The sequence below is a fragment of the Elephas maximus genome, chromosome 13 (genome assembly GCF_024166365.1).
Source record: "Elephas maximus indicus isolate mEleMax1 chromosome 13, mEleMax1 primary haplotype, whole genome shotgun sequence".
Taxonomy (NCBI): Eukaryota; Metazoa; Chordata; class Mammalia; order Proboscidea; family Elephantidae; genus Elephas; species Elephas maximus.
The window spans coordinates 54,342,886-54,355,585 of NC_064831.1; the positions used below are offsets into that span (position 1 = coordinate 54,342,886).

The 12,700-nt window shown below is 40.5% G+C and overlaps 1 protein-coding gene across 1 annotated transcript in view; it reads left to right on the forward strand.

Moving 5' to 3' along the window:
• SNX1 (sorting nexin 1) overlaps positions 1 to 12,700 on the forward strand; it is a 37,702-nt gene that overhangs the window by 15,013 nt on the left and 9,989 nt on the right. Inside the window, exons 3-6 of the mRNA XM_049905642.1 lie at positions 3,047 to 3,174; positions 3,725 to 3,791; positions 7,091 to 7,134; positions 8,849 to 8,990. Coding sequence (XP_049761599.1) covers positions 3,047 to 3,174; positions 3,725 to 3,791; positions 7,091 to 7,134; positions 8,849 to 8,990 — 381 coding nt within the window. The remainder of the gene's footprint in view (positions 1 to 3,046; positions 3,175 to 3,724; positions 3,792 to 7,090; positions 7,135 to 8,848; positions 8,991 to 12,700) is intronic.

Consider the following 12,700-nt stretch of genomic DNA (forward strand, 5'->3'; position numbering starts at 1 on the left):
GAAGAGCCTAGAAGGAGGAATATAAAGAGGTAGAAGATATTCCAGTCCCGTTTTATCCTTCAAGCTTGAAACACGCACTATTCGTTCCGGTAACCCATTAACCCATTGTTGTCGAGTCAATTGCTACCCTGTAGGTCAGAGTAGAACTGCCCCAGTAGAGTTTCCAAGGAGCGCCTGGTGGATTTGAACTGCCGACCTTTTGGTTAGCAGCCATAGCTCTTAACCGCTACACCACCAGAGTTTCCATTCATTCTGGTAGTGACCATTTTTGGATGAAGTTTCTGGAAGACAAATGCAAATAATGAATTATCTTTAAAACATGGAAGAGTGAAAAGAATATAAATTTCTTATCTTTGAGATGTTACATTTATATGACCTTTCCTAATAAGAAAACCTGAAATCCTAGAATGACCAACCAGTTACCCCTAGGACTGGGTTTTCTGTAGATGAACATGTAGAAATCTTTATTAGGGTTGTATTTATTACTAACGAGGATTCTGATTGAGCTCTGTCCCCTACCAGTTTCATAAGCAGCCAGTACCTGCCTCACTACTAAGAAAGGAACAGCTGTCTATAGGAAGGAATGTCTATAGTCAGGCATTTTAGGACTCAAGTAGCTTCCAGATGTTTTAGGTATTAACCGTGGAGATGAAATGTTCAGATTGTATTTTCCACCTGATTAGTGATGATCAGAGTCTCTCTGCTGAAGCCCAAAGGCTTTTCCATTACTTTTATCAAGAGTTCAAAGATAAAATCTTTTTTTAATGTAAGTTTTGGCATCTTTGTCAAGTGAATTTCAGTAGAAAATGCAGTTTTTCAAAAGGCTTTTGGTAGCACTCTAATAAGCCTGAGGCTTTAAACAATCAGCATCTTCTGTTTCATCTCCTGTTTCACGTCCACCGTAGAGGTTAAGTGCTACGGCTGCTAACCAAAGGGTCGGCAGTTCAAATCTGCCAGGTGCTTCTTGGAAACTCTATGGGGCAGTGCTACGCTGTCCTATAGGGTCGCTACGAGTAGGAATCAACTCGACGGCCTGGGGTCAGGTCTAGTCTTCACGTCCACGCGCGCCTGTAACCTGATTACTCACGGGGCACGTGGAGGATCCTGAGCATACTTTTATCTGGTTATTTGTTTGTTTGTTTGTTTCCCCAAAGAATCCTAAAGTCCTAACATGTTAATATATACTTTTTTCTTGCAGGATCCTAAACATACTTCATGTGGCTTTTTTTTTTCCCCCCAAAGAATCCTAAAGTCCTAACGTATTAATATATGCCTTTTTCTTTTTATTTGTCTAACAATTTTAATGCTTAAAAATGGTACCTGATGCTGTTTTTAAAGTCCCCAATCTCAAACACTCAGGAATGAGTTGCTCTGCTCAACTGTCCAGATAGTTAAAGGATGGCTCTTAAGCACTATTTTTTTTATATAATTATTTTGATTAGGAAGATTTCCAGTTATTACATGTCTCCTTCCCCCCTTGGGCAGCTATATTAAATATAACTTAATCTTTTTAAGACAAAAAAAAAAAAAACCTGTTGCCGTCAAGTTGATTCCGACTCATAGTGGAAACTACTTTGGCTACCCTCTCTTACCTAGAATTTAAGCAAGAATCAGGGATCAAGCAGAAAAGACTACACAGCCAAAGTAAGTGACAGTTTATTTTAGTCTCAGGACTGTGCCTTTAGAAACTTGTATGAACACTGTTTGTTCTTGTTATAATGGTTTGTAAAAGAAGAGTAGGTTCAGTTACCTGCTTTACAAACCACTATGATAGAAGAGGCAGGTGTGCTGACAGCAAAAAATGACATCAAAGGAAGAGTCAGGAAAATTATAAGCTAGAAGGAATGCATCCAAGATACAAACACAGCAACACCTGGGAAAGAACACGGCCACACCTGAGGACAGCACTGTTACTTTAGCACAGTTTAAGAACTGCTCACAGCAGGAGAGCAGTGGGATGCAGACCCCAAACTCTCATAAAAAGACCAGACTTAATCATCTGACCGAGAGTAGAAGGACCCCGGCGGGGTGGTCGTGGCCGCCAGACCTTCTGTTGGCCCAGGACAGGAACCATTTCCGGAGCCAACTCTTCAGACACGGATTGGACCGGACAGTGGGTTGGAGAGGGATGCTGGTGAGGAATGAGCTTCTTGGATCAGGTGGACACTTGAGACTATGTTGGTATCTCCTGCCTGGAGGGGAGATGAGAGGGTAGAGAGGGCTAGAAGCTGGTGAAATGGATATGAAAACAGAGAGTGGAGGGAGGAGGGAGCAGGCTGTATCATTAGGGGGAGAGTAATTGGGAGTATGTAGCAAGGTGTAGGTAAGTTTTTATGTGAGAGACTGACTTAATTTGTAAACTTTCACTTAGAGCACAATAAAAATTACTAAAAAAAAAAAAATACAAACACAGTGACACCTGGGAAAGAACACAGCCACACCTGAGGACAGCACTGCTACTTTAGCACAGTTTAAGAACTGCTCACAAGCACAGGTGTCCCCGTGTTTGCATCTTAGATGCATTCTTTCTAGCTTATAGTTTTCCCGGATTTTCCTTTGATGTCATTTTTTGCTGTCAGCACACCTGCCTCTTCTGTCATACTGGTTTGTAAAGCAGGTAACTGAACTTACTCTTCTTTTACAAACCGTTATAACAACAGTGTTCATACAAGTTTCTAAAGGCATAGCCCTAAGAGTAAAATAAACTGTCACTTACTTTGGCTGTGTAGTCTTTCTGATCGATCTCTGATTCTTGCCTAAATTCTAGGTAAGAGAGGGTAGCCAAAGTAGTTGTTTCCAAAGTTCCCTCCAGAAAGAAGAGGGGAAGAGGGGCTGCTCTACTAAGAATACTTTTTTTTTTTTTTTTTAAACCAGCCTGCCCTTTTATCCACATCAAAATTTCATGACTCTTGTTCTCTTAGCCTAAGAACCTCTGAGTCTTGAGAGGAGTTGCTGTTATTCTTATAAGTCTCTTGACCTATAGGATGAAATTCAGCCATCAGAAACTCATTGTTGACCTAGATTTTAAAGTATCAACTCATTTTAGATGCCACAGTGGAGCTATCCCTGGACAGCACTCAAAATAATCAGAAGAAGGTACCAGCCAAAACGCTCATTTCTCTTCCACCACAGGAAGCCACACATTCTTCTAAGACCCAGCCAATCTATGAGGAGGTAAGAATATATGTTATTGGTCTTGCTTCGCTTAGATTTTTAGGACTCTATGCTACCATTCTGAAGTTCAGTTCTACATGAACCCTGAGAAAATATTTACGATGCATGAAGAAGACATTTATGGTTAGTGGACAGCCAGAATCCAATAAAGGACTCTTTCTTGGGCAGGGTGTCTCTTGCCCAGAGAATAGCACAAAGGCTTTCAAAAATCACTAACGATATCTAGTGTCTAGAAGCTCCCATATTCAGGAGTATATTTTTTCCTCATTTCCTCCTTAGGCAGAAAGAGACAGGTCTTCCAGAATGCAATAATTACTCATTCTGGTCAAAATAAAGTTTTAAGGAAATAAGTTTATCCAAGACCTTTGAACTGGCTCCCAACTTAAAATCGCGGGAGCTGGTTTATGAGGATTGTTGGGAAGGGACAGAGCTGAACACTGATGCACAGAAAGATACATCTTGATCTTATATTGATGAAAAGTTAGAACAGGGTAAAATTAAGAGCCTTTTTTTGGTATCAACTGTCATGATCTGTCTTCTCTTTAAAAAGCTAGAGGAAGAAGAGCACGAGGACCAGTTTGATTTGACAGTCGGTATAACTGACCCTGAGAAGATAGGTAAGTGTTCTTGGGATTCCTTGTGATGTCAGGTTCTAGCTGTGAAAAGCGTAGTAAGCTGCTTTGTGGATGGTTAGCTCCATAGCTGAGCTAGCCAATGTGAATGAAGTATTTCATTACCATTCCTGTAAATTATACCTCTTCCTGTGCTTCTAAGGCCAGAAACAGCAGTTACCCAGTACTTCATTTAGGCTCTTGTTGGCTTTAAGAGGAAACCTAGGTGGCGTAGTGGTTAAGAGCTACAGCTGCTAACCAAAGGGTCCGCAGTTCGAATCCCCCAGGCGCTTCTTGGAAACTTTATGGGGCAGTTCTACTCTGTCCTATAGGGGCGCTATGAGTCAGAATCGACAGCACTAGGTTTGGTTTTTTGGCTTCAAGAAGAAAAATCAAAGACATCAAGCACTACAAGAATCCCTTTTCAAAAACCTAAATGTTGCCTTCTCCCATAGAGTTGGTGAGAGCATTTTATCCCCTTTTGAGATCATAAATTCCATTTAAGCACCTTAAAAACACATGTTCTAAAATTTTGGGATGCTGAACTTGTTTTTCTCTCAGAAGTTTGAAGCTCTTGTTATGTGTCATTTATCATGTACTCTCGATACGTTGATGAGGTGAGAAAGTCTACGTCTCTCTTCATAGATAAGAAACCAAAGAGCCTAGGTGGAATTTTGGTCAAATTGAAACTACATCTTCAGAAAAGAACAATGCTTAACTTTGGCTAGACCTTGGATTTTCAGGATAGCCTTCCCCTGTCCCAAGCATATGAGGGTTATTAGTAAGCAGGAAACAGTAGGCCTCAACTTTCCTTGTTCCGGGTATTGATCCTTACAGAGGAGGCTGTGCAGAGCTTTGTCCTCCTAAAGAGAGGTGGTGTTTGTACAGTTAAGAGGAAACATTGTAATTCCCAACCCCCTCTCTGTTCTGAACTCAGAATAGGAATTTATGAAGTCAAATTAGACTTTATGCCAAAATAGTTTTTCATTAAGCTGTTGAATTTTTACTTTTCCTAGACTCTTGCACTAGCTATTTATAAGCATCTTACACAGTTCCCTCATCTAACAGTTGGGGAAACTGAGGACCAAACAATGAAGTAGCTTTCCTGTTCAGCACAACGAGGTTCATGGTAGAGCCTGGACCAGAACTTTGGGTTTGTGTCTACGATTTTCACTTGCCTCTCTGATGCTGATTTTCAGCTAGCTATTAGCTGCTTGAAATCCTTGGTGGAATAAGACTGGTTATAAATAACTAATTCTGATTGCTTTAGCATTTAACAAGTCATAATGTTCGAACCAGGAGAGATGATGATTAAAACATCCCATGAATCAGATTTATTTAAACAGAATTCATTCTTAGGTGATACGCTTTCATCCCCTTTCACCATAGTCTAGATTTCTAGTCATGTAGATACCAGGAAACCAGCTCCTTAAAGCCTTTTCATAATCAAGGCCTGATCTTTATAGGAACACCTTCTGTTTTTGTGGGCTGTTTATTCAACATGTGCTTCTCTTTCCCACACACATCAGATAGGTTCAACTATTTCTTTCAGGATATTCTTTTTGGAGTCTTGGTAATTTGAATATGCCATCTTTTACTCTCTGAATTTGGGAAATTATGTAAACTTTAAGACTGCTATATTAACACATTTTCAGATCTGGTGTGCTCTGTGCGCACATATAAGTATGTTCATTTTCACACACCCTTCCAGTAAAGCAGCTGGCAGACAGTCAGTGCCTGAAGATCCTGATTTGCATATTAAGTTGTTTGCACTTGGACTTTCCCAAAATTGCAGGCACTACATTATGGGATTGACCTTATTTCTTCTTTCCCTTTTTTTTTTAATTGCAGTAAATATATATTTAAAAATCATTTGCCAAGAATTGACCTTTTGGACATTGGAATATGACTATTGGAAACCCTGGTGGTGTAGTGGTTAAGTGCTACGGCTGCTAACCAAAGGGTCGGCAGTTCAAATCCGCCAGGCGCTCCTTGGAAACTCTATGGGGCGGTTCTACTCTGTCCTATAGGGTCACTATGAGTCGGAATCGACTCGACGGCACTGGGTTTGGTTTTTGGATTGTACTGTGAATGAAATTTTGAATACTTTTTCTATAAATTCACATTTTTTTTCCTGTCATCAGTGGTAAGCATCCTTAGTAATATTTGGCAATGTAGCGTAAGTGGTTTAGAAGAAAACTAAAGGGGGTAGTCAGTGTAGTTTCTAAAACTTAGCTGTTTTATACAGAGCTTTTTGGTAGGGGCTGGGGAGGTAGAGAAGGCAAGCCCCCTGTTCGGTATAACCTCCAGCTTCTCTGCGTACTTTGTAAAAGCAGTTATTTCCAGTCATTTCATTGAAACCAGCTGTAATATTTGACCCTCTTGACCCAGTATTGCAGCTTTCCTTACCCTTTTCCCCAGGTCTAGTTCGAGCTTAAGCTTAAGCAGCTAGTAATTGTTGACGAGGTTTTTGTGTTTGGTGTGGGGAGGACTCAGGGTAGGGAGTAAGGGAACCAAACCCCCGTGAAGCACATAGCCTAGCACTGGAGCTGTGGGGGTCTAGATCCCCAGATATGCCTTCTCAGTGTTCAATCATTGGTACCTTAACCTTCCTCCCCAAGTGGTCTAGGTCAGGAGACTCCCACAGAGAAAAACAGTTGTATGAATCCCAAATTATTTAACAGGTAAAGGCTTTTCCAGAAAAACAATTCCTCAGGAAAGGGAGAATGTGTGGCATTAGGCAGCAAAAGCGCCCCCTGCCAGGCCCTTTGCTCTGGGTAAGCATGCTAGGTCACAGAAGTCAGTGTCTCCCAGCACCAATGCAAGAGACTGTGATGATGTTTCTAAAAGAGCAAACTGAGCCCAGAGTCCGCCTAGGGTGGAACTACTTGTTTCCTTTGACATCAGTTGCTTCCTTCCCCTCCTCTGCTTTATACAGCAAGAGAATTGTTTGGTTTTGGACAGATGTGTGTAATCAGCCCAAATACTGGCGTGGTAACAACTGATGGATTGTCAGTGTCCAGCGCTGCTTTGTGGAGGGTATAAATGGAGCCTGGCTTTGGAACAGGGGACTGACTTTCTTGTCCAACTTGAAATTGGGGCCCAGCCAGCATCCGTGGGGGCATGATATGTACCACAGAGGCAAGTAGGAACTGGATTCTCAGATGGCGTGTAAAACTCAGAGATGAAACAAGTATCCCTTCTTGTACAGGACTCCTATGGTGCGTGATTCCTGGTTTAATGTTAGCTAGATTAACACTCCTTTGGTCTACACAATAATCCTCTCCTGCTTTCTTCTCCCACAGGGGATGGTATGAATGCCTACGTAGCCTACAAAGTTACAACACAGGTGAGTCCAGGTGACCCTGTTGATGACCACCTTAAAAGGCTTGGGTACTCACACCAAGAAGGTCATCCTTCAGATTAACTCTGGGTCTCTCTTTAGTTTCTTTGCCAACATCTTCCTTCACGTTCACTCAGGATGGACCAGCCTCCATCCCTTTCATGATCTCATCCAGATACTCTAGACTAAGCCTTTCCGGTTTTCTTCCAAATAGCTAACACTTCTGTGCGCAACTTAGTAAGTGTTATTACGACGTGCAGTGTCTCTGATATAGCCCCGTCCCACTTAAGAACTATGGCTTAGAGCTAGTTTGGTAGATTGCTCCAAACTAAGAGTGATCACCTGTTTAAAAATTCTCAGTTCTTCTGAGGTTTCATCTATGGAGCATCTTTTAATATTTCCCCTAACCTTTGCCTCTCCAGGCTGGTCTTCCTCATTTATATAATACGAATGCATACAAAATTTAGAAAACATCATATGTAAGATACAAAGCATAATGAAATGGAGCCCTGAACTTACCACCAGCCTTAAGGTCAGCACCATTGAATCTACCTGTATGCTTCTCCCCATCACATCCTCTGCCTCTTACTTAGATGCAGCCACTCTCCTGAGTTCTCTCCCATTGCCTTTATTAAAGGTCTTCACATAGGTATCTCTAAGCAGCATATTTATTTTGCTTTGTTTTTGAGTTTCATAAAAATGCTATGCTGAAAAAAATGTGCCTTCTTCACTTAGCGTTGTTTCTCAGACCCACCTGTGTTGTGAGCAGTTGTGGTTAGTCCATTGTATGAATATACCATAATGTACTTATTAATTTTCCTGTTCTGAACATTTGGCTTGTTTCCAGTCTTTGCAGTTATGAACCAGGAACATTCTCGCACATGTCTGCTAGTGCCCACATGGAAGAGTTTCTCTAGGGTGTGTAACCAGGAGTCCTTCTTGGGTCATAGGTAGTGCAGATGTTGAAATTCATAAGAAATGAAAACCATTTTCCAAAGTCTTTGTACCAGTTTATGCATCCATTGAGAGTATGTAAAAGTTTCCATTGATTGACTTCTTTGCCAACACTTGGTGAGGCTAAGTTCCTTAAATTTTGCCTATCTGGTGAGTATAAAATGATCTCATTATGATTTAGGCCTAGCCTTTTTTACTAGAAGTCTCCTTTGTATTGTCTGTCTACTGCTTGCTGGTATGCCTCCTTTGAGTTCCAGCTCCTCTGACACTAGAGGTTAAAGTGTCTACAGCTGTGACATTTCATCTCCTCTCCCCTTAGAAGCACTGTTTACACTGTCTTTTCTCTAGTTTGGCTGCTCTAATTCCAGCAGCTTATACCCTTAATAAGTCAGTACAGGATGAATGGGTTTTCGGTGACCATAAAGTTCTCGCATTAAGCTAGAATTCGACGTGTTTCCTTAGAGCAGGAGTTCTTAATCTGAGGATGAAATTGTATTTGAATTTAATCGGTTTCCTTTGTAATCCTGTCTTTATTTTATGCATTTAAAATCATTCTGAGAAGGGCTCCCTAGGCTTCCCCAGGCTGCCAAGGGGGACTATAGCTCAAAAAAGTTTAAGAACTCTGCCTTGGAGAGAGTTATTTGCCAAGTAGCTAAAGGGCAGGAATCTGGGAGATGTATTCCTGTGATGTCAGCCTGATGGCTTTCAAGATACTGATTCATCCCAATTTGGAATGAATTTGCCTTGTGTTTTTTCTGTCCCCAAGACGAGCTTACCAATGTTCAGAAGTAAACAGTTTGCAGTGAAAAGAAGATTTAGTGACTTTCTGGGTCTTTATGAGAAGCTCTCAGAGAAACACTCTCAGAATGGCTTCATTGTTCCTCCTCCGCCTGAGAAGAGCCTAATAGGTAAGACTGTGGTCTTTAATTCCACTTGGATTTTTTCTTTTACCTTCTTTCTTCCTTTAATATAATTACTGCTTAGTGATGAGACTATTTCTATTAACTGTAAAATCTTGTGGTTAGGAGAAAAAAAGATATATCCAGTGTTTTCCTATACATGACTTGAGGTCTAGAGAAATAGTATATTTTGACATGTTCTGTTTCCACAGATGCAGTCAGGGGCTCTGGTTTCAGCCTCCAGAGTGTTTTGTTAGTTTGTTCTTTTTAATTGGTATCCAGGAGTCTTAAATGACTGCTGTTCCCTTCAGACTGAAATGTACTGAATTGTATGGGATGAATGGGAGACCTTTCTATCTCCATCAGTTGATGTCTTGTTCACTTCTGCTCAGAGTCCCACAGCACAGATGTATCTCATGCAAATTCCAAAGTTCAGAACCTTCAGCACATAAACTAGTTAACGAATGACTCTCATGTAAAAAACCTTTTGTTCATGCTTGCTCATGACGTAGAAGTGGCCTTACGTTCTGTTTTGCTTTGTCAGTTTTTTTTTTTTTTAATTGTTGCAAATATGTACACAACAAAACATCTGCCAATTCAACATTTTTTTTTTTACATGTACAATTCAGTGACATTGATTACATTCATCATGTAGTGCAACCATCACCACTATCACTGTTTCCAAAGTATTCCATCCCCATTAACAGAAACCTAGCGTCCCCTGAACAATGACTCTCCTTTACCTACTCCTTCCTGCCCCTGGTGACCACTGATAAACTTTGGTTTATTTGCCTATTCTAGATATTTTAAATAAGTGGGGTTATGCAATATTTGTCTTTTTATGACTGATTTATTTCACTCAGCATAGTATTTTCAAGGTTCATCCACGTTATAGCATATATCAGGACTTTATTTCTCTTTATGGCGGAATAATTTCTATTGTCTGTCAGTTTGTCATACTGTGGAAGCTTGTGTGTTGCTGTGATGCTGGAAGGTATGCCACCGGTATTCATGGCAAATAGGTTTCAGCTGAGTTTCCAGACTAAGATAGACTAGGAAGAAGGACCCAGTGGTCTAATTCTAAAAAGAATTAGCCAGTGTAAACCTTATGAATAGCAGTGGAACATTGTCTGATATAGTGCCAGAAGATGAGCCTCTCAGGTTGGAAGGCACTCAAAATACGACTGGGGAAGAGCTGCCTCCTCAAAGTAGGGTCAACCTTAATGATGTGGATGGAGTCAAGCTTTCGGGACCTTCATTTGTTGATGTGGCATGACTCAAAATGAGAAGAAACAACTGCATACATCCATTAATAATTGGAATGTGGAATGTATGAAGTATGGAACTAGGAAAACTAGAAATCATCAAAAATAAAATGGAATGCATAAGCATCAATATCCTAGGCATTGGTGAGCTAAAATGGACTGGTATTGGCCATTTTGAATCAGATAGCCATGTGGTCTACTATGCCAGGAATGACAAATTGAAGAGGAATGGTGTTGCATTCATCATCAAAAAGAACATTTCTGGATCCTGAAGTACAGTGCTGTCAGTGATAGGATAATAGCCATACACCTACAAGGAAGACCAGTTAATATGACTATTATTCCAATTTATGCACCAACCACTAAGGCCAAAGATGAAGAAATTGAAGATTTTTACCCATTTCTGCAGTCTGAAATTGGTTGAACATACAATCGGGATGCACTGATAATTACTGGTGATTGGAATGCGAAAGTTGGAAACAAGGAAGAAGGATAAGTAGTTGGAAAATACGGCCTTGGTGATAGAAATGATGCCAGATTGCATGATATAATTTTCCAAGACCAATGACTTCTGCATTACAAGTACCCTTTTTCACCAACATAAACAGTGACTGTACACATAGACCTCCCCAGATGGAATACACAGGAATCAAATCAACTACATCTGTGGAAAGAGACAATGGAAAAGCTCAATATCATCAGTCAGAACAAGGCCAGGGGCCAGCTGCGGAACAGACCATCAGTTGCTTGTATGCACGTTCAAGTTGAAACCGAAGAAAATTAGAACAAGTCCACGAGAGCCAAAATACAACCTTGAGTATAGCCCACCTAAATTTAGAGACTGTCTTAAGAATAGATTTGATGCATTGAACACTAGTGACCGAAGACCAGACGAGTTGTGGAATGATGTCAAGGACATCATACATGAAGAAAGCAAGAGGTCACTAAAAAGACAGAAAAAAAACAGAAAAGACCAAAATGCATGTCAGAAAAGACTCTGAAACTTGCTCTTGAACATCAAGTAGCTAAAGCGAAAGGAAGAAATGATGAAGTCAAAGAGCTGAACAGAATATTTGAAAGGGACGCTCAAGAAGACAAAGTGAAGTATTATCATGACATGTGCAAAGACCTGGAGATAGAAAACCAAAAGGAGAGAACATGCTCAGCATTTCTCAAGCTGAAAGAACTGAAGAAAAAATTCAAGCCTCGAGTTGCAATATTGAAGGATTCTACGGGGAAAATATTAAATGACACGAGAATCATCAAAAGAAGATGAAAGGAATACACAGAGCCATTATATCAAAAAGAATTGGTCGACATTCAACTATTTCAAGAGGTAGCATATGATCAGGAACCGACGGTACTGAAGGAAGAAGTCCAAGCTGCATTGAGGGCATAGTGAAAAACAAGGCTCCAGGAATTGAGAGAACACCAACTGAAATGTTTCAACAAACAGATGCAGCACTGGAAGTGCTCGCTTGTCTATGCCAAGAAATTTGGAAGACAGCTACCTGACCAACAGACTGGAAGAGATCCATATTTATGCCTATTCCCGAGAAAGATGATCCACCCGAATACAGAAATAGTCAAACAATATCATTAATATCACATGCAAGTAAAATTTTGCTGAAGATCATTCAAAAGTGGCTGTAGCAATATATCAACAGGGAACTGTCAGAAATTCAAGCTGGATTCAGAAGAGGTCGTGGAACCAGGGATCTCATTGCTGATGTCGGATGGATCCTGCTGAAAGCAGAGAATGCCAGAAAGATGTTTACCTGTGTTTTATTGACTATGCAAAGGCATTCAACTGTGTGGGTCATAACAAATTATGGATAACATAGCAAAGAATGGGAATTCTGGAACATTTAATTGTGCTCATCAGGAACCTGTACATAGATCGAAAGGCAGTCATTCAAACAGAACAAGGGGATACTGCGTGTTTTAAAATCAAGAAAGGTATGAATCAGGGCCATATCCTTTCACCATACCTATTCAATCTGTATGCTTAGCAAATAACCCGAGAAGCTAGGCTAAATGAAGAACAGGGCATCAGTATTGGAGGAAGACTCATTAACAATCTGCATTATGCAGATGACACAACCTTGCTCGCTGGGAGGGAAGAGAATTTGAAACACTTACTGATGAAGATCAAAGATTATAGCCTTCAGTATGGATTACACGTCAACATAAAACAAAAATCCTCACAACTGGACCAATAAGCAACATCATGATGAACAAGAAAAGATTGAAGCTGTGAAGGATTTCATTTTGCTTGAATCCACAATAAACATGGTAGCAACAGTCAAGAAATCAAAAGACTCATTGCATTGGGCAAATCTGATGCAAAAGACCTCTTTAAAGTGTTGAAAAGCAAAGGGGTCACCTTGAAGACCAAGGTGCTCCTGACCCAAGCCATGGTGTCTTCAGTTGCCTCATAAGCGTGTGAAAGCC